The 21,632-nt window shown below is 38.8% G+C and overlaps 1 protein-coding gene across 1 annotated transcript in view; it reads left to right on the top strand.

The window, feature by feature from the left end:
• Positions 1–364: 364 nt before the first annotated feature.
• The window catches only part of ZC3H12B (zinc finger CCCH-type containing 12B), a 44,240-nt gene continuing 22,972 nt past the window's right edge, over positions 365–21,632 (top strand). The window contains exon 1 of the mRNA XM_019948890.3: positions 365–1,117. Coding sequence (XP_019804449.1) covers positions 513–1,117 — 605 coding nt within the window. The 5' untranslated portion in view covers positions 365–512. The remainder of the gene's footprint in view (positions 1,118–21,632) is intronic.

Below are 21,632 nucleotides of genomic sequence, written 5' to 3' on the forward strand. Positions count from 1 at the left end.
CAACTGCTTTGCTTCAGTCCCATAGATATTTGTATCATTGTGTTTACATTTTTATCTCAAAATATTTTTTATTTTCTGTTTGATTTCTTCAATGACCTATTGGTCATTTAGTAACATGCTGTCTAGACTCCATGTGTTCAATTATTTTCTTTTAGTTGTTTATGTTGTAGTAAATTTTATAGTCTCATATCATTGTGGTCTGAAAAGATGCTTGGTAATATTTCAAGAGTCCAATCATTATAAGCAGAAAAATATAATGTCAGACAACTGTAGTTTCTTAGGAAGAAAACACTGTGTTCTAAAATACTTTTTCATAAGTTTACTAAACATGATTATGGTATGTGTGTTTATTTGTAGGAACTGGTAACATCTAAACATAACAAACCAAACAGGCAAACCCTTGTGCCATCACTACCACCCCATTTTACACAAAGGGAGGCCAATGTACATGGATTCCAAGAAGGCTAAAAAGAAAAAGAGCTGATTAGACCTCAGATTGCCCACTAAACGGGATGACGGCCACAGCTGCAGTGGAAACACCAAAAATGAAGAAGAATGCCTCCAAGGAAGAGAAGCAGCAGCCTAAGCAAGAGAACACAGAGCAGCATAATGCTGATTCTGAAGAGTTGAACTCTGAGAGTGACCCTGAACAGATGAGCCTTAAAAGCAGCAGTAATGACAACAGCTGCCAACCTGGAGATGTTCAGTTGAAGAAAAAGGATATTCCCTCTAAGCCACACCGCCAGCTTTGTAGATCACCCTGCCTAGATCATCCAAGCTTCTCCCAGAGTAGCATTCTACAGGATGGGAAGCTTGACTTGGAAAAAGAATACCAAACCAAGATGGATTTTGCTTTAAAGCTGGGCTATGCAGAGGAACAGATTCAATTAGTACTGAATAAGCTGGGTCCAGAATCGCTTATTAATGATGTACTGGCAGAACTTGTCAGACTTGGAAACAAAGGTGATTTGGAAGGGCAAGTCAACTTGAGTTTGTTAGTGCCTCGGGGTCCCAGCTCCAGAGAAGTTGCAAGCCCTGAACTGTCTCTTGAAGATGAAATAGACAACAGTGACAATTTGAGACCAGTTGTCATAGATGGAAGTAATGTGGCAATGAGGTAAGACTGGTATATTTTCTTTCTCTTTCTTTAAAACTGCCCTGTATGCAGACATTGCTTAGCAGACTATCTAGAGGTACATTTCAATATACAGTTCTATATAATCTTCATAGCAACTTTATTTTACAGATGAGAAAACTAGAGCTCGGCAAGGTTAAATGACTTCCTTGCGAACACTTGATATAGGTAATATGTAGCAAAGTGAGGATTTAAGTTTTCTGGCTTCAGATGAATGAAATGAAATTAACATTTGTAATCTATTTTGTGCCAAGTACTTTGCATATATGATTTAACTTGCAGGTGAGCCAACTCAAGTTCAGAGGTTAAGTAACCGCCAAGGTTACACAAGTAATAAATGGCAGTTTGTATTAAAACCTGAATCTGACTCCAATGCTCCTTCTGCAATATCATGCAACAGTATGTGGCTATTAATGTTATTAAGAATATTTGATATTGGGCTTCTCTGGTGGCGCAGTGGTTGAGAGTCCGCCTGCTGAAGCAGTGGACGCGGGTTCATGCCCCGGTCAGGGAGGATCCCACATGCCGCAGAGCGGCTGGGCCCGTGGGCCATGGCCGCTGAGCCTGTGAGTCCAGAGCCTGTGCTCTGCGGCGGGAGAGGCCACAGCAGTGAGAGGCCTCTGTACCGCAAGAAAAAAAAAAAGAATATTTGACACGGTTTCTATTTTTTTTAACATCTATATTGGAGCATAATTGTTTTACAATGGTGTGTTAATTTCTGCTTTATAAAAAAGTGAATCAGTTATACATATACATATGTTCCCATATCTCTTCCTTTTTTTTTAATAGTTATCTTTTATTTATTTATTTTTGGCTGTGTTGGGTCTTCGTTTCTGTGCGAGGGCTTTCTCTAGTTGTGGCAAGCGGGGGCCACTCTTCATCGTGGTGCATGGGCCTCTTCACTATCGTGGCCTCTAAGGTTGCAAAGCACAGGCTCCAGACGTGCAGGCTCAGTAGTTGAGCTCACGGGTCTAGTTGCTCCGTGGCATGTGGGAATCTTCCAAAACCAGGGCTCGAACCCGTGTCACCTGCATTAGCAGGCAGATTCTCAACCACTGCTCCACCAGGGAAGCCAATCTCTTCCCTCTTGTGTCTCCCTCCCTTCCACACTCCCTATCCCACCCCTCTAGGTGGTCACAAAGCACCGAGCTGATCTCCCTGTGCTATGCAGCTGCTTCCCACTAGCTATCTATTTTATGTTTGGTAGTGTATATATGTCCATGTCACTCACTCACTTTGTCACATCTTACCCCTCCCCCTCCTCTTATCCTCAAGTCCATTCTCTAGTAGGTCTGTGTCCTTATTCCCATCTTACCCCTAGGTTCTTTGTGACATTTTTTTTCTTAGACACCATATATATGTGTTAGCATAAGGTATTTGTTTTCTCTTTCTCACTTACTTCACTCTATGACAGACTCTAGGTTCATCCACCTCACTACAAATAACTCAATTTCATTTCTTTTTATGGATGAGTAATATTCCATTGTATATATGAGCCACATCTTTATTCATTCATCTGTTGATGGACACTTAGGTTAATTCCATGTCCTGGCTGTTGTAAATAGAGCTGCAATGAACATTTAGGTACATGACTCTCTTTGAATTATGGATTTCTCAGGGTGTATGCCCAGTAGTGGGATTGCTAGGTCATATGGTAGTTCTATTTTTACATTTTCAAGGAACTTCCATACTGTTCTCCATAGTGGCTGTATCTATTTACATTCCAACCAACAGTGTAAGAATGTTCCCTTTTCTCCACACCCTCTCCAGCATTTATTGTTTCTAGATTTTTTGGTGATGGCCATTCTGACTGGTGTGAGATGATATCTCATTGTAGTTTTGATTCACATTTCTCTAATGATTAATGATGCTGAGCATTCTTTCATGTGTTGCTGGCAATCTGTATATTTTCTTTGGAGAAATGTCTATTTAGGTCTTCTGCCCATTTTGGATTGGATTGTTTGTTTTTTGTTATTCAGCTGTATGAGCTGTTTGTAAATTGTGGATATTAATCCTTTGTCAGTTGCTTCATTAGCAAATACTTTCTCCCATTCTGAGGGTTTTCTTTTGGTCTTGTTTATGGTTTCCTTTGCTGTGCAAAAGCTTTGAAGTTTCATTAGGTCCCATTTGTTTATTTTTGTTTTTATTTCCATTTCTCTAGGAGGTGGGTCAAAAAGGATCTTGCTGTGATTTATGTCATAGAGTGTTTTGCCTATGTTTTCTTCTAAGAGTTTGATGGTGTCTGGCCTTACATTTAGGTCTTCAATCCATTTTGAGTTTATTTTTATGTATGGTGTTAGGGAGTGTTCTAATTTCATTCTTTTACATGTCCAGTTTGCCCAGCACCACTTATTGAAGAGGTTGTCTTTTCTACGCTGTATATTCTTGCCTCCTTTATCAAAGATAAGGTGACTATATGTGTGTGGGTTTATCTCTGGGCTTTCTATCCTGTTCCATTGATCTATATTTCTGTTTTTGTGCCAGTCCCATACTGCCTTGATTACTGTAGCTTTGTAGTATAGTCTGAAGTCAGGGAGCCTGATTCCTCCAGCTCCATTTTTCGTTCTCAAGATTGCTTTGGCTATTAGGGGTCTTTTGTGTTTCCATGAAAATAGTGAAATATTTGCTTCTAGTTCTGTGAAAAATGCCAGTGGTAGTTTGATAGGGATTGCATTGAATCTGTAGATTGCTTTGGGTAGTAGAGTCATTTTCACAATGTTGATTCTTCCAGTCCAAGAACATGGTATATCTCTGCATCTAGTTGTATCAACTTTAATTTTTTTCAGCAGTGTCTTATAATTTTCTGCATACAGGTCTTTTGTCTCCTTAGGTAAGTTTATTCCTAGATATCTTATTCTTTTTTGAAATGGTAAATGGGAGTGTTTTCTTAATTTCACTTTCAGATTTTTCATCATTAGTGTATAGGAATGCCAGAGATTTCTGTGCATTAATTTTGTATCCTGCTACTTTACCAAATTCATTGATTAGATCTAGTAGTTTTCTGGTAGCTCCTTTACGATTCTCTATGTATAGTATCATGTCATCTGCAAACAGTGACATCTTTAATTCTTCTCTTTTGATTTGGATTCCTTTTATTTCTTTTACTTCTCGGATTGTTGTAGCTAAAACTTCCAAAGCTATGTTGAATAAGAATGTGAGAGTGGGCAACCTTGTCTTGTTCATTATCTTATTGGAAATGGTTTCGGCTTTTCACCATTGAGGATGATGTTGACTGTGGGTTTGTCATATGTGGCCTTTATTATGTTGAGGTAAGTTCCCTCTATGCCCACTTTCTGCAGGGTTTTTATCAAAAATGGGTGTTGAATTTTGTCGAAAGCTTTCTCTGCATCTGTTGAGAGGATCACATGGTTTTTCTTCTTCAATTTGTTAATGTGGTATATCACGTTGATTGATTTGCGTATATTGAAGAATCCTTGCATTCCTGGATGAAACCCCACTTTCTCATGGTGTATGATCCTTTTAATGTGCTGTTGGATTCTGTTTGCTAGTATTTTGTTGAGGATTTTTGCATCTATATTCATCAGTGATATTGGCCTGTAGTTTTCTTTCTTTGTGACATCTTTGTCTGGTTTTGGTATCAGGGTGATGGTGGCCTCGTAGAATGATTTTGGGAGTGTTCTTCCCTCTGCTATATTTTGGAAGAGTTTGAGCAGGATAGGTCTTATCTGTTCTCTAAATGTTTGATAGAATTTGCCTGTGAAGCCATCTGATCCTGGGCTTTTGTTTGTTGGAAGATTTTTAATCATGGTTGCAATTTCAGTGCTTGTGATTGGTCTGTTCGTATTTTCTGTTTCTTCCTGGTTAAGTCTCGGCAGGTGGTGCATTTCTAAGAATTTTTCCATTTCTTCCAGGTTGTCCATTTTATTGGCATAGAGTTGCTGGAGTAATCTTTCATGATTCTTTGTATTTCTGCAGTGTCAGTTGTTACTTCTTTTTCATTTCTAATTCTATTGATTTGAGTCTTCTCCCTTTTTTTTTTGATAAGTCTGGCTAATGGTTTATCAATTTTGTTTATTTTCTCAAAGAACCAGGTTTTAGTTTCATTGATCTTTGCTATCGGTTCCTTCATGTATTTCTGATCTGATCTTTATGATTTCTTTCCTTCTGCTAACTTTGGGGTTTTTTTTGTTTTTCTTTCTCTAATTGCTTTAGGTGCAAAGTTAGGTTGTTTATTTGAGCTGTTTCCTGTTTCTTGCGGTAGGATTTTATTTCTATAAACTTCCCTCTTTGAACTGTTTTTGCTGCATCCCATATGTTTTGGATCATCGTGTCTCCATTGTCATTTGTTTCTAGGTATTTTTTGATTTCTTCAGTGATCACTTGGTTATTAAGTAGTGTATTGTTTAGCCTCCATGTGTTTGTATTTTTTACAGATCTTTTCCTGTAATTGATATCTAATCTCATAGCATTGTGGTCAGAAAAGATAATTGATATGATTTCAATTTTCTTAAATTTACCAAGACCTGATTTGTGACCCAAGATATGATCTAACCTGGAGAATGTTCCCTGAGCACTTGAGAAAAATGTGTATTCTGTTGTTTTTGGATGGAGTGTCTGACAAATATCAATTAAGTCCATCTTGTTTAATCATTTACAGCTTGTTTTTCCTTATTTGATTTCATTTTGGATGATCCGTCCATTGGTGAATGTGGGGTGTTAAGGTCCCCTACTATGATTGTGTTACTGTCGATTTCCCCTTTCATGGCTGTTAGTATTTGCCTTATGTACTGAGGTGCTCCTATGTTGGGTGCATAAATATTTACAATTGTGATATCTTCTTCTTGGTTTTATCCCTTGATCATTATGTAGTGTCCTTCTTTGTCTCTTGTAATAGTCTTTATTTTAAAGTCTATTTTGTCTGATATGAGAATTGTTACTGCAGCTTTCTTTTGATTTCCATTTGCATGGAATATCTTTTTCCATCCCCTCAATTTCACCCTCTGTGTGTCCTTAGGTCTGAAGTGGGTCTCCTATAGAACATAGGAGAGGCATATATATGGGTCTTGTTTTTGTATCCATTCAGCCAGTCTGTGTCTTTTGGTGGGAGCGTTTAATCCATTTACATTTAAGGTAATTATTGATATGTATGTTCCTATTCCTATATTCTTAATTGTTTTGGGTTTGTTATTGTAGGTATTTTCTTTCTCCTGTGTTTCTTGCCTAGAGAAGTTCCTTTAGCATTTGTTGTAAAGCTGGTTTTATGTTGCTGAATTCTCTCAGGTTTTGCTTGTCTGTAAAGCTTTTAATTTCTCCATCAAATCTGAATGAGATCTTTGGTGGGTAGAGTAATCTTAGTTGTATGTTTTTCTCCTTCATCACTTTAAATATGTCCTGCCACTCCCTTCTGGCTTGCAGAGTTTCTGCCGAAAGTTCAGCTGTTAACCTTATGGGGATTCCCTTGTGTGTTATTTGTTGTTTTTCCCTTGCTGCTTTTAATATGCTTTCTTTGTATTTAATTTTTGACAGTTTGATTAATATGTGTCTTGGCGTATTTCTCCTTGGATTTATCCTGTATGGGACTCTCTGTGCTTCCTGGACTTGATTAACTATTTCCTTTCCCATATTAGGGAAGTTTTCAACTATAATTTCTTCAAATATTTTCTCAGCCCCTTTCTTTTTCTCTTCTTCTTCTGGGACGCCTATAATTCGAATGTTGGTGTGTTTCATATGTCCCAGGTGTCTCTGAGACTGTCCTCAGTTCTTTTCATTCTTTTTTCTTTACTCAGCTCTGCAATAGTTATTTACACTCTTTTATCTTCCAGGTCACTTATCCGTTCTTCTGCCTCAGTTATTCTGCTATTGATCCCTTCTAGAGTATTTTTAATTTCATTTATTGTGTTGTTCATCATTGCTTGTTTCCTCTTTAGTTCTTCTACATCCTTGTTAAATGTTTCTTGCATTTTCTCTATTCTATTTCCAAGATTTTGGATCATCTTTACTATCATTATTCTGAATTTTTTTTCAGGTAGACTGCCTATTTCCTCTTCATTTGTTAGGTCTGGTGGGTTTTTCCTTGCTCCTTCATCTGCTGTGTGTTTTTCTGTTTTCTCATTTTGCTTATCTTACTGTGTTTGTGGTCTCCTTTTTGCAGGCTGCATCTTTGTAGTTCCCGTTATTTCTGTTGTCTGTCCTCAGTGGGTAAAGCTGTTTCAGTGGGTTTTGTAGGCTTCCTGGTGTAGGGAACTAGTGCCTGTGTTCTGGTGGATGAGGCTGGATCTTGTCTTTCTGGTGGGCAGGTCCACTTCTGCTTGTGTGTTTTGGGGTGTCTGTGGACCTATTATGATTTTAGGCAGCCTCTCTGCTAATGGATAGGGCTGTGTTCCTGTCTTGCTAATTGTTTGGCATTGGGTATCCTGCACTGTAGCTTGCTGGTCATTGAGTGAAGCTGGGTGTTGGTGTTGAGACGGAGACCTCTGGGAGATTTTTGCTGTTTGATATTATGTGGAGCTGGGAGGTATCTTATGGACCAGTGTCCTGAATTTGGCTCTCCCACCTCAGAAGCACAGCACCGACTCCTGGCTGGAGCACCAAGAGCCTTTCATCCACATGGCTCAGAATAAAAGGGAGAAAAAAATAGAAAGAAAGAAAGAAAGAAAGATGATAAAATAAAATAAAGTTATTAAAATAAAAAATAACTGAAGAAAAAAATGTTTAAGTAAAAAAAAAAAAAAACGGATGGACAGAAACCTAGGACAAATGGTGAAAGCAAAGCTATAAAGACAAAATCTCACACAGAAGCATACACATACACACTCCCAGAAAGAGGAAAAGGGGAAAAAATAATATATCTTGCTCCCAATGTCCACCTCCTCAATTTAGGATGATTCACTGTCTATTCAGGTAATCCACAGATGCAGGGTACATCAAGTTGATTGTGGAGCTTTAATCTGCTTCTTCTGAGGCTGCTGGGAGAAATTTCCCTTTCTCTTCTTTGTTCGCACAGCTCCTGGTGTTCAGCTTTGGATTTGGCCCCACTTCTGTGTGTAGGTCGCCTGAGGGCGTCTGTTCTTCACTCAGACAGGACAGGGTTAAAGGAAAAGCTGATTTGGTGTCTGTGTCTCACTCAGGCTGGGGTGAGGGAGGGGTACGGACGCGGGGCAAGCAGAGGCCTGCGTAATGTTTCAGCAGCCTGATGCATGCCATGCGTTCTCCTGGGGAAGTTGTCCCTGGATCACGGGACCCTGGCAGTGCCAGGCTACACAGGCTCCAGGGAGGGGAGGTGTGGGTAGTGACCTGTGCTCGCACACAGGCTTTTTGGTGGCTGCAGCAGCAGCCTTAGCATCCCATGCCCATCTCTGTGGTCTGTGCTGATAGCCACATCTAGCGCCGGTCTCTGGAGCTCTTTAAGCAGCACTCTTGGTCCCCTCTCCTCTCACACCAGGAATCAAAGAGGGAAGAAAAAGTCTCTTGCCTCTTCGGCAGGTCCAGACTTTTCCCTGGACTCCCTCCTGGCTAGCCGTGGTGCACTAGCCCCCTTCAGCCTGTGTTCACGCCGCCAAACCCAGTCCTCTCCCTGCAATCCGACCAACGCCAGAGCCTCATCTCCCAGCCCCCGCCCACCCCGGTGGGTGAGCAGACAAGCCTCTTGGGCTGGTGAGTGCCAGTCGGCACCGATCCTCCGTGCAGGAGTCTCTCCGCTTTGCCCTCTGCACCCCTGTGGCTGCGCTCTCCCCCGTGGCTCTGCAGCTTCCCCCCCTCCACTACCCACAGTCTCAGCCCACGAAGGGGCTTCTAGTGTGTGGAAACCTTTCCTCCTTCACAGCTCCCTCCCACTGGTTCAGGTCCCACCCCTATTCTTTTGTCTCTGTTTTTTCTTTTTTTCTTTTGCCCTACCCAGGTACATGGGGAGTTTCTTGCCTTTTGGGAGGTCTGAGGTCTTCTGCCAGCATTCAGTGCATGTTCTATAGGAGCAGTTCCATGTGTAGATGTATTTCTGATGTATCTATGGGGAGGAAGGTCATCTCCACGTCTTACTCTTCCACCATCTTCTCAAATCCATCTGACATAATTTCTAGTAGCAGGGAATAGATTTACAGAATTCTTTTTTTGAGTATTATATTTTTATTTTTTATTAAAGTACAGTTATTTACAATACTATATTAATTTTAGGTGTACAACATAGTGATTCAGTATTTTATAGTATTGAATCAGTATAGTAAAATTCTATATTTTACTACATTTAAAGTTATTATAAAATATTGACTATTTCCCTATGACTGTTCTCTGCACTATACAATAAAACCTTGTATCTTATTTATTTTATGCATAGCAGTTGGTACCTCTTAATCTCCTACCCCATATTGCCCCTCCTCCATCCTTCTTCCCAGTGATAACCACTAGTGTGTTCTCTATATCTGTGAGTCTGTTTCTGTTTTGCTATTTTCATTCGTTTTATTTTTTAGATTCCACATATAAGTGGTAGCATACAGTAATTACCTTTCTCTGATTTTTTCACCCAGCATAATACCCTCTAGGTCCATTCAAATTTTTTCAAATGACAAAATTTCATTCTTTTCTAAGGCTGAGTAATATTTCATTGTATATACACCACAGCTTCTGTATCCAATCATCTGTTTATGGACACTAAGGTTGCTTCCATATCTTGACTATTGTAAATAATGCTGCTATGAATATTGGGGTGCATATATTTTTTCCAAATCAGTGATTTTGTTCTCTTCAGATATATACACAGGGATGGAATAACTGGATCATATGGTAATGCTATTTTTAGTTTTTTGAAGAATCGCCTTAGTATTTTTATAATGGCTACACCAGTGTACATTCCCACCAACAGTACAGTAGGGCTCCCTTTTCTCCACATCCTCACCAACACTTGTTATTTTTTGTGGTCCTTTTGACAACAGCCATTCTGACAGGTGTGAGGTGATGTCTCACTTTAGTTTTTATTTGGATTTCGGAGACGATTAGCAACGTTGAGCATCTTTTCATGTGCCTGTTGGCCATCTGTATGTCTTCTTTGGAAAAATGTCTACTCAGGTCTTCTGCCCATTTTTTAATTGAGTTGTTTGGCTTTTTTACGTTGAGTTGTATGTGCTGTTTATATATTTTGGACATTAACCCCATATCAGTCATATCACTAACAAATATTTTCTCCCATTCAGTAGGTTGTCTTTTCATTTTGTCAAAGGTTTCCTTTGCTGTGCAGTAGCTTTTAAGTCTAATTAGGTGTCATTTGTTTATTTTTACTTTTATTTCCTTTGCTTTGGGAAACAGATCCAAAAACATATCACTCTGATTTATGTCAGAGTGTTCTGCCTATGTTTTCCTTTAGGAGTTTTATGGTTTACAGTCTTACATTTAGATCTTTAATTCATTTTGAATTTATTTTTTATGTCGTGTTACAGAATTTTCTAATTTCATTCTCTTATATGTAGCTGTCCAGTTTTCCCAGCACCACTTATTGAAGAGACTGTCTTTTCTCCATTGTGTATTCTTGCCTCCTTTGTTGTACATTAATTGACCATAAGTGTGTGTTTTTTCCTAGGCTCTCTATTCTTTTCTATTGAGTTATGTGTCTGTTTTTGAGCCAGTACCATACTGTTCTGATTACTGTAGCTTTGTAGTATAGTCTGGATTCAGGGAGTATTATTTCTCCAGCTCTGTTTTTCTTTCTCAGGTTGTTTTGGCTATTAGGGGTCTTTTGTGTTTCCATACAAATTTTTAAATTATTTGTTGTAGTTCTGTGAAAAATGCCCTTGATACTTTGTTAGGGATTGCATTGAATCTGTAGGTTGCATTGGGTAATATAGTCATTTTGACAGTATTAATTCTTCCAATTTAAAAACAGGGTATATCTTTCAATCTGTTTGTGTCCTCCTCAATTTCTCTCATCAGTGTCTTACAGTTTTCTGAGTACATGCCTTTTACCTCCATAAGTAGCTTTATTCCTAACTATTTTATTCTTTTTGATGTGATGGTGGAAAGGATTGTTTCCTGAATTTCTCTTTCCAACAGTTCATTTTTAGTGTATAGAACTGCAACAGATTTCTTTACATTAATTTTATATCTTGCAACCTTACTGAATTCATTTATTAATTCTAGTAGTTTTTTGTGGAGATTTTAGGGTTTTGTATATATAGTATCTTTTGATTTGGAGCATTAATCCATTGACTTTTAAAGTGATTATTGATAAGTATGTACTTATTGCCATTTTGTTACTTGTTTTCTGGTGGTTTCTGTAGTTATTCTCTATTCTTTTCTTCCTCTTGTGGTTTGATGATTTTTTAATGGTATGCTTGTGTTCCTTTCTCTCTAGTTTTTGTGTATCTATCATAGGTTTTGTTGTTGATGTTTATAAAATTATTTATTTATTTTTGGCTGTGTTTGGTCTTCATTGCTGCATGCGGGCTTTCTCTAGTTGTGGCGAGCGGGGGCTACTCTTTGTTGCGGTGTGCGGGCTTCTCATTGTGGTGGTTTCTCTTGTTGTGGAGCATGGGCTCTAGGCACACAGGCTTCAGTAGTTGTGGCACATGGTCTCAGTAGTTGTAGCTCATGGGCTTTAGAGCACAGGCTCAGTAGTTGTGGCACCCGGGCTTAGCTGCTCCACAGCATGTGGGATCTTCCCAGGCCAGGGCTCAAACCCATGTCCCCTGCATTGGCAGGTGGATTCTTAACCACTGTACCACCAGGGAAGCCCCTAGCATAGGTTTTTGATTTGAGGTTACCATGGGGTTTGTATATGTTGACCTACAACTAAATGTATAGATCATGTTCTAAACTGATAGTCATTTAAGTCAAACACGTTCTAAAAAATCTACATTTTATACTCCCCTCCCCCCACAGTTTGTGTTTTTTATGTCATATTTTATATCATCACGTCTACCCCTTAACTCTCTATTGTAATTATAGTTTATTTTACAACTGTTTTCTTTTAGTCTCATACTTGCTTATGTAAATTGTTGATCCACCACATCTACTATATATTTGCTTTTACTAGCAGGACTATTTCTTTCCTATAAACTTTTACTTCTTGTTGTAACCTTTTATTTTCTACTTAGAAAATACCTTTTAACACTTCTTGTTGGGTCAGTTTAATACTGATGAACTCTTTTGCCGAGGACCAGCCCCAGCTGAACAGGATTCACCCAAAGGGGGAGACGGAGTCGGCGTGGACAGAACTCAAGACACCTCTTCTTGGATGCAAGGATCTGACAAATTTATTTTCAAGATTCCAGAAGCTTTTATACTATAAAGTGATCTTATTTTCAAATTCAACATCCTCATTCCCACGCCAAAAACTCCCTCACATAGGCCACAAAACAAAGGTAATTTACATCAGCAGATTGATCAAAACAAGTTAGGTAATTTTCCCATCGCCCAGAGTCTCTTTCATCTCCTGTGGTTAGGTACATGTTGGTCACATCTACGTCAGGAACACAGTCTGTTCTTCTCAGGAGATTAAAGTGTTCTTGTACTTGCACATTCTGCTTGATCAAGCCATAAACTTAAACATATAATTCTATTAGTGATTAACAATATTCAAACAACATTTCATCTACAAATTTCCCAACCCTACCATAATAATCAAAACAATACACATTATTTTTATGCTTCTAAAAAACTATGGGAGCGGGCATTGTACCATAAACTCATTGATTAAACTCACTGTTGCATAAAAACTCGCCACCATACCCAGGTATTTTCCAACATGTTTATAACTTCACTGGGAGGCCATGACTCTTACAATTTTTCTTTTAAAATCAAAAAGCTACTGCAGAAATATTCCCACCATTGTATTTCCCCAACAAATATAATCATTAAAGGAGCCGAAGTAGTTACAATTCTCCTCTTGATTTTTACCCTAACTTGGGGTTTTTCTTAAACCCCTGCATTAAAACTATACATTTTTCCCATCACCAATAGCAATCCTATAAAAATCACCTTAGGCAAAGGCAGGGGAAGACAAGGGGAGCCACACAGAGGAAAGCTTTGCTTCCACACAGAGAAAAGCTGTGGTTCACGGAGGAAATGGGAAACAAAGCCCTGCTGCGGTGGAAGAGCAGTTGCCATTGGCCAGGTCTCTGGTCTGCTACCTGGGTTCCCATCTGAGCTGGGCGTGGGAAGCGAAGCAGCCATGGGGACAAGAGACCTCTCTCAAAAGGGGTGAGGGTTCAGGCTCCTGCAAAGTTGGGGGGGTGAGGGTCTATGCCCCACCTCTGTTGGCCCCCAAGTTCTCTCCTGATGGCCCCTCTGCGACTGTGCCTGTCTTAGGTTGTTCCTTCCCTGAGGAATCTTACCCGTCTCTGGCTAACCAGCCATCCTCCGGGGCCAAGCAGGGAGATGTGAGGTGTGCGAGTGAGCGAGGTGCAGCGCCCCCAGAGAAGGTCAGTTCTCTGTCACCTTGGTAGCCTATGCCCCCGTGGCCTCCACGCCCAGCACCTGCCCTGGGATTCCCTCGCCAACTGGCAGGGCCCCGGCTCTGATCACATGTCTTCGGGAACCCAGGTTTCTCCTCCAGAGAGGGCCCAGCTTACAGCACTGGGCAAGAGAGACCAATTACACGGCACCAGCCACCAGGAGGCAGGAAGCTTTGCAAACGAGAACTTTGCTTTTCCATATTTACACCTGACAGCACCAGCTTTGCTGACACTAAGGGTCTCATTGTACCTGGCAGTACCAGCTTTGCTTGGCACTATGGGTCTCGTCCGTGCTGAGACTCAAAGGCTCGTCCGTGCTGAGACTCAAAGGCACTTCCTATGTGGCTCCCGGCATCTCCCCCTTTTTTATTTTTTAAAAAAGCAGTATGCAATTCCACTTTGGTTTTATATACACTCTGGAGGGCAGCTTGAATTAATCGGATAATAACTGGAAAAGAAATAAGGAGCAAAATTATAACCACTCCGGCAGCCCCATAATTTATTAAAATATGCATAAAGGAATTACCCTTAAAATAACTTTGTAAATTTTGTAAAAATTCTGCAGCAGCCTTAGAGGGATTCATATCATATTGAGAGGCTGCAATATCATGAATTTGTTTATGTAAATGTTCCAAATCAATTCCTACATCACTAGAATTCCATATATTTAAAATGTGCATTTGAATTTTTTCCCAGGAGTATTCAGAATAATTTACTTTTAAGGGAGTAACACATATCCAAGAATATTTTTTATGGCATGTTAAAGATAGGCGAATTTTTAAAGCAGTAAGTTCTTGACCAATATGTAAAACTGCTTCTTCAAGGGCATCAACTTTAGCTTCTAACTTTCTATCTATTGCTTCCTGAGTCGCTAAAGCCAAGGATATATTTTTTGATAAATCATTAGCATATTGAGCGGTTTGTACTTCCTTAACTAATGTATACGTTGCTAAGGAAAAAGAACTTACAATCCCTATTAAAGCAGATATTCCTAAAATTAAAGTAGCAACAAATCTTTTAGGCCTCATTAATTCACTGACCCTTTTAATAACTTCTACACCTTTATCACTATACCAAGATTCTTCTAAAATAACTGGTAACATAATATAAGCAGGTTTTTTCAACAACATAATAATTTGAACTTTCATATTGGGTATTATACAGGTGGTCAACATACATTCTGTACATAACACATGGAATCTATGATATTTTCATACAATCTGCAAATTATCAGACTCATTAGTTAACAATAAAACATATGGAGACATAACACAAGTTTGTACATAATATACATTTTCCTTAGCATTTGGTCTCTTCAATGTCACATTTCCTACAGCTAATAATAATCTCCATAATTGAGGTTGTATATAAACATTATTTTTATGATTAAAGGTATACATAGATGCTATCCAACCAAAACTATTCCATCTATTAATTCTTAAAGGAGAAGGAATTAAAGAGTCCTTCCAGTTATATCGTATTACATGTTGTAAATACTGTCTATAATCACTATCAGGCTTATCCATACTCCAATCAGAAACATAATATTTGCTCCCAGGAATAACAATTTTTGCTTCCGTATTATGCATGCAATAGACCCAAGATGGAAACCCAACATTAATATCTATTCCTCTCCATTCATCTATTGTTTTATCTGGTTTAATATCACAATCAGGATATTTAGATGGATGGATTTTCGATTCTCCTCTAATACCTGAATCTACAAACTTTCCTATTAAAGACCATAAATGTCTGGTGGTTTTATCTTTGCCTGAAGGCTCCTTAGGAGAATCTGTTAATAAGCCAATATCACTTACTGGCAAACATCCATTTTTTCCTTTATCTAAGCTATATTTCTTTACATAAAAACAAATTGGTGGAAGATTAGTTTGCCCTTTAAACGTATAATTTCTATTTATTACAAATTGCCCATAATTTTGTATTCCCTTTATACCATCTGTCAATTCTGATAAAGATGAAGACACTGTAACAGCAGAATCCTTCCAAGTAACAGCATGTAATATAGGTGGATCAGGAAAATAAGCCCAATAGGTTGTATTAGCATTCACCTGAACTGAAAGCAAGGTCAAAAGAGCCATAAAAAATTACAGGTAGTAAGCGGTAAGCCTTGAGTGTTTACCATAGCCTCAGCATTGTTACACAGTCTTTTAATAGCCCCCCAGGTAACTTCGGGGGCATCTAAGGTGGACGCAGCATATCGGCGCTTGCTTCCTCTCTGACTCCCTTTATTAAATGATAAAGCTTTAGACCCTAAAGACAGAGAGGAAGTTTGAACTTCCTTGTTACATTTTTCAAAAAAAAAAGCTGCTGAAGCGGGGAAATTAGTTGTTTCACAGGCTCTATGTCTGGTTTCACTTTCTTTAACGCTTGATTTAACATTTTGTTCGTCAGCAGAATTTCCTGTTATTCGCTGCGTTAAGTTCTTCGCCACGGGATGTCTTACCAGACGGTCTGGTATCCAAACAGGTGAATCAAAATTCTGGGGAAACACACAAGCATATCCTTTGCCACTTGTTAATAAAACATCTGGTCCATTCCATTTACCTGTTAAAACATCTTTCCAAAATACCATAGGTCTTTTTAAACCTTCTTTTCTTTCCCAATGTACCATCATGGGGGTTTTCCCAATGCTATTCATATTTAAATAATTTAACACAAACATAGCATGATTCAATCTTTGATGAGGAGAGAAATATTTCATCTCTCCTTCTTGTAGCTTTGCTAACATTACTTTTAACATCTGATTACTTCTTTCAACTATAGCTTGTCCCTGTGGGTTATAAGGAATTCCCATACTATGAGAAATTCCAAATTGTTGACAAAAATGATAAAAGGCTTTGGAGGCATAAGCCGGACCATTATCAGTTTTGATTTTTCGGGGGATTCCCAAATATCCAAAGCAAAACATTAAATGCTGACACACATCTTTATAAGCTTCGCCAGTTCTAGCCGTTGCTATTATAACATGAGAATAAGTATCCACACACACATGTACATAGGATAATTTCCCAAAGCTAGAAACATGAGTAACATCCATCTGCCACAAATCATTTGCACGTAATCCACGGGGATTTACTCCCTGTTGTAACACAGTAATATGAGTAGGGCAAGCATTACAATTTTTAACAATTTCTCTTGCAGCTTCTCGAGTCAAGCCAAACTGATACCTTAGAGCGGCTGCATTTTGATGATGTAATTTATGAGAATCTATAGCTTGTTTTAATTTATCTTCTTCTATCACATAAACCTTTATCAAGGCATCTGCCATTGCATTTCCAATAGATATGGATCCAGGTAATCCAGAATGAGCTCTTACATGTCCTATAAAATAGGGTTGTCGTCTTAACCAAAGATTTTCTTGCAGTAACTTAAGTAATAATATAATATTACTTTTATTATCAGGAAAAGTTGCTGTTTCTATAGCTGGAAACAATTTAACTATATATAATGAATCCGTATATAAATTAATTTTACAATTTCGTGTTTTCTTCAATACTTCAATTACTGCCATTATTTCAGATTGCTGTGTAGAACATCCTTCTGTTTTTAAACTATATTTTTCTTTTCCAATAATATAAGCTGCCTTACCTGTTGAAGAGCCATCAGTAAACACTAATACAGCCTCCTCCAAAGGTTTTTTTCTATACCATACTGGAAATATAACAGCATTATCTTTAAAAAACTGTAATAAATTATTCTTTGGCAAATGATACAATATTTGTCCTGTATAAGCCATTAAAGCAATTCCCAAATAATCTTCAAACATTAACAAGGCTTCTAATTGTTTTTTATTATAGGGAACAATAATATTATCCATATCTTTCCCGAACAATTCTCTACTCCTTTTCCTTCCTTTTATGATAATTAAACTTACCATAAATGGGTATGAAGCAACAATTTTTTTAGGATTAGCTGCTAAGTGTACCCACTCCAAGGGACCATCCTGCCATAATATTCCCGTAGGTATTACAGGGGTGGACAATATTACCAATTCCCATGGCTTTTTATAGTCTATTTTTTGTAAAAAGGCATTCTGTAAAGCTTCTTCTACCTTTTGTATAACTAATCTTCCCTCTTCAGTTAATTCTCTGGGAGACAAAGGATCAGAATCTCCTTGTAAAATTTGAAACAAGGGTTTTAATTCCATGGTTAATATTTTTAACAGGGGTCTGATCCAATTAATATCTCCCAAAAATTTTTGAAAATCATTCAAGGTCTTTAAATTATCAATTCTTAACTGGAAAGGTATATGATGAATAGTAAACTCCTGTATTATTCTCCCTAAATAATTATAAGGAGGTTCAGTTTGAATTTTTTCAGGGGCTACCTTTAATCCATATTTCTCTAAAGCCTTTATCAATTCTTGCAATATATCATGTAAAACAGCTCTATCCTCTCCAGCTAATAAAATATTATCCATATAATGTATAATATATATCTCTTTATATTTTTGTCTAATTAAACATATAGCTTAATCAACATATTTTTGACACAAGGTGGGACTATTTTTCATCCCTTGAGGTAAAACCTTCCATTGATAACGTTGGTAATAATAGCAATTATAATATAATTATTATTATAATTATTTTATTATTATATTATATTTAATATATATATATATAATTATATAAACATATACATATTTTTTATATATATATTTTATTTATTTATTTATTTATTTTATTTATTTTATTATTATTTATTTATTATATATATATTTTATATATATATATATTACATATAAATACATATAATTATAATTATAATAATCACAATTACCATTACAATATAATAATAGCAATAATAATAGCAATAGCTATTCCTTGCATAAAGGAGGGTATTTATAAGGGTTTTTTTGACCCTCAGGCAGGGGAGCAATACTTTCCCTAATTAAATTCCACAAAGCAAAAGTGTCTATAGGAACTTTTTCAGGCCCAAAATGGGCGTAATATACCTGCAAAGTTTGCCCCACTTTTTGCCAGGTTTCTACATTAACTGTTCCCTCTTCTGGAAACCAAGGACATTGTTCCTGTACAAACTGAAAAAACTGAGTTAATTGCTTATTAATTACCTTAATTCCTCTTCCATTTATCATATGTTTAACTATATCAATAAATAAGAGCCTCTCTTTGGACTCAGCGTGTCCCATCTTGACACCGCCTTACTCACCTTCCTAACCAGTTCTCCTTTAACTGGGGGTCTGCAGCACCCTACGGTGAGACTCCTATCCGTCCGAAAATTATACTTACCCCTTCAGGTCCCTGTTCGGGCGCCACTTGCCGAGGACCAGCCCCAGCTGAACAGGATTCACCCAAAGGGGGAGACGGAGTCGGCGTGGACAGAACTCAAGACACCTCTTCTTGGATGCAAGGATCTGACAAATTTATTTTCAAGATTCCAGAAGCTTTTATACTATAAAGTGATCTTATTTTCAAATTCAACATCCTCATTCCCACGCCAAAAACTCCCTCACATAGGCCACAAAACAAAGGTAATTTACATCAGCAGATTGATCAAAACAAGTTAGGTAATTTTCCCATCGCCCAGAGTCTCTTTCATCTCCTGTGGTTAGGTACATGTTGGTCACATCTACGTCAGGAACACAGTCTGTTCTTCTCAGGAGATTAAAGTGTTCTTGTACTTGCACATTCTGCTTGATCAAGCCATAAACTTAAACATATAATTCTATTAGTGATTAACAATATTCAAATAACATTTCATCTACAAATTTCCCAACCCTACCATAATAATCAAAACAATACACATTATTTTTATGCTTCTAAAAAACTATGGGAGCGGGCATTGTACCATAAACTCATTGATTAAACTCACTGTTGCATAAAAACTCGCCACCATACCCAGGTATTTTCCAACATGTTTATAACTTCACTGGGAGGCCATGACTCTTACAATTTTTCTTTTAAAATCAAAAAGCTACTGCAGAAATATTCCCACCATTGTATTTCCCCAACAAATATAATCATTAAAGGAGCCGAAGTAGTTACAATTCTCCTCTTGATTTTTACCCTAACTTGGGGTTTTTCTTAAACCCCTGCATTAAAACTATACATTTTTCCCATCACCAATAGCAATCCTATAAAAATCACCTTAGGCAAAGGCAGGGGAAGACAAGGGGAGCCACACAGAGGAAAGCTTTGCTTCCACACAGAGAAAAGCTGTGGTTCACGGAGGAAATGGGAAACAAAGCCCTGCTGCGGTGGAAGAGCAGTTGCCATTGGCCAGGTCTCTGGTCTGCTACCTGGGTTCCCATCTGAGCTGGGCGTGGGAAGCGAAGCAGCCATGGGGACAAGAGACCTCTCTCAAAAGGGGTGAGGGTTCAGGCTCCTGCAAAGTTGGGGGGGTGAGGGTCTATGCCCCACCTCTGTTGGCCCCCAAGTTCTCTCCTGATGGCCCCTCTGCGACTGTGCCTGTCTTAGGTTGTTCCTTCCCTGAGGAATCTTACCCGTCTCTGGCTAACCAGCCATCCTCCGGGGCCAAGCAGGGAGATGTGAGGTGTGCGAGTGAGCGAGGTGCAGCGCCCCCAGAGAAGGTCAGTTCTCTGTCACCTTGGTAGCCTATGCCCCCGTGGCCTCCACGCCCAGCACCTGCCCTGGGATTCCCTCGCCAACTGGCGGGGCCCCGGCTCTGATCACATGTCTTCGGGAACCCAGGTTTCTCCTCCAGAGAGGGCCCAGCTTACAGCACTGGGCAAGAGAGACCAATTACACGGCACCAGCCACCAGGAGGCAGGAAGCTTTGCAAACGAGAACTTTGCTTTTCCATATTTACACCTGACAGCACCAGCTTTGCTGACACTAAGGGTCTCATTGTACCTGGCAGTACCAGCTTTGCTTGGCACTATGGGTCTCGTCCGTGCTGAGACTCAAAGGCACTTCCTATGTGGCTCCCGGCACTCTTTTAGTTTTTGTTTGTCTCAAAAGTGCTTTTTCTCTTCTTCAATTCTGAATATCTTTTCTGGGTATAATATCCTAGGTTGTAGGTTTTTCACTTTCAGCACTTTAAATATATCATGCCACTCCATTCTGACCTGCAAAGTTTCTGCAGAAACATCAGCTGATAGCTTTGGGGGAGTTCCCTTTTATGTGACTCTTGTTTTTCTCTTGCTGCCTTTAAAATTCTTTCTTTGTCTTTAACTTTTGCCATTTTAATTATGATATGCCTTGGTATGTGTCTCTTTGGGTTCGTGTTGTTTGGGACTCTGTGCTCCCTGTGAATGGAAATCTCTTCTTCTTCTGGAATTTTTCAACCATAACTTCATCAACTACATTCTTTACCTCTTACTCTCTCTCCTCTCCTTCTGTGACCCTTATGTGAATGTTAGTATGCTTGATGTTGTCCCATAGATCCCTTAAACTAGCCTCTTTTTTTTTTTTTTTGGCAGTACGCGGGCCTCTCACTGTTGTGGCCTCTCCCGTTGTGGAGCACAGGCTCTGGATGCGCAGGCTCAGCCATCATGGCTCATGGGCCGAGCCGCTCCGCGGCATGTGGGATCTTCCCAGACTGGGGCACGAAACTGTGTCCCCTGCATTGTCAGGCGGACTCTCAACCACTGCGCCACCAGGGAAGCCCTATCCTCATTTTTTTAAAATTTTGTTTTTCTATTTACTGTTCTGATTGGGTGGTTTCCATTAGACTATCTTCCAGGTACTTATGCCGTCTTCTGTATCACTTAGTCTGCTTCCAGTGTGTTTTTCATTTCAGTTATTGTATCCTTCAGCTCTGACCAGTTGTTTTATATTTTCTAGCTCCTTGTTAAAATTCTCATTTTGCTTGTCTATTCTTTTCCCAAGTTCAGTTAGCCTTCTTATTACTAATGGTTTGTACTCTTTATCTAGTAAATTATTTACCTCTCTTTCATTAGGGTTTTTTTTCAAAGGCAGGTTCTTTTTCTTTCATTTGAAACACATTCCTTTGTCTTCTCATTTTGTTTAACTTTCTCTGTCTCTATAGAATTAAGTGAAACTGTTACTTTTCCTGATCTTGAAGCGGTGTTCTTCTGTGGGAGTGTCCTTATGCAGTCTGTGTGTGCCCAGTGACTTTGGTGGGAGAGCTGAATC

This window comes from Tursiops truncatus, chromosome X (assembly GCF_011762595.2).
Source record: "Tursiops truncatus isolate mTurTru1 chromosome X, mTurTru1.mat.Y, whole genome shotgun sequence".
NCBI lineage: Eukaryota > Metazoa > Chordata > Mammalia > Artiodactyla > Delphinidae > Tursiops > Tursiops truncatus.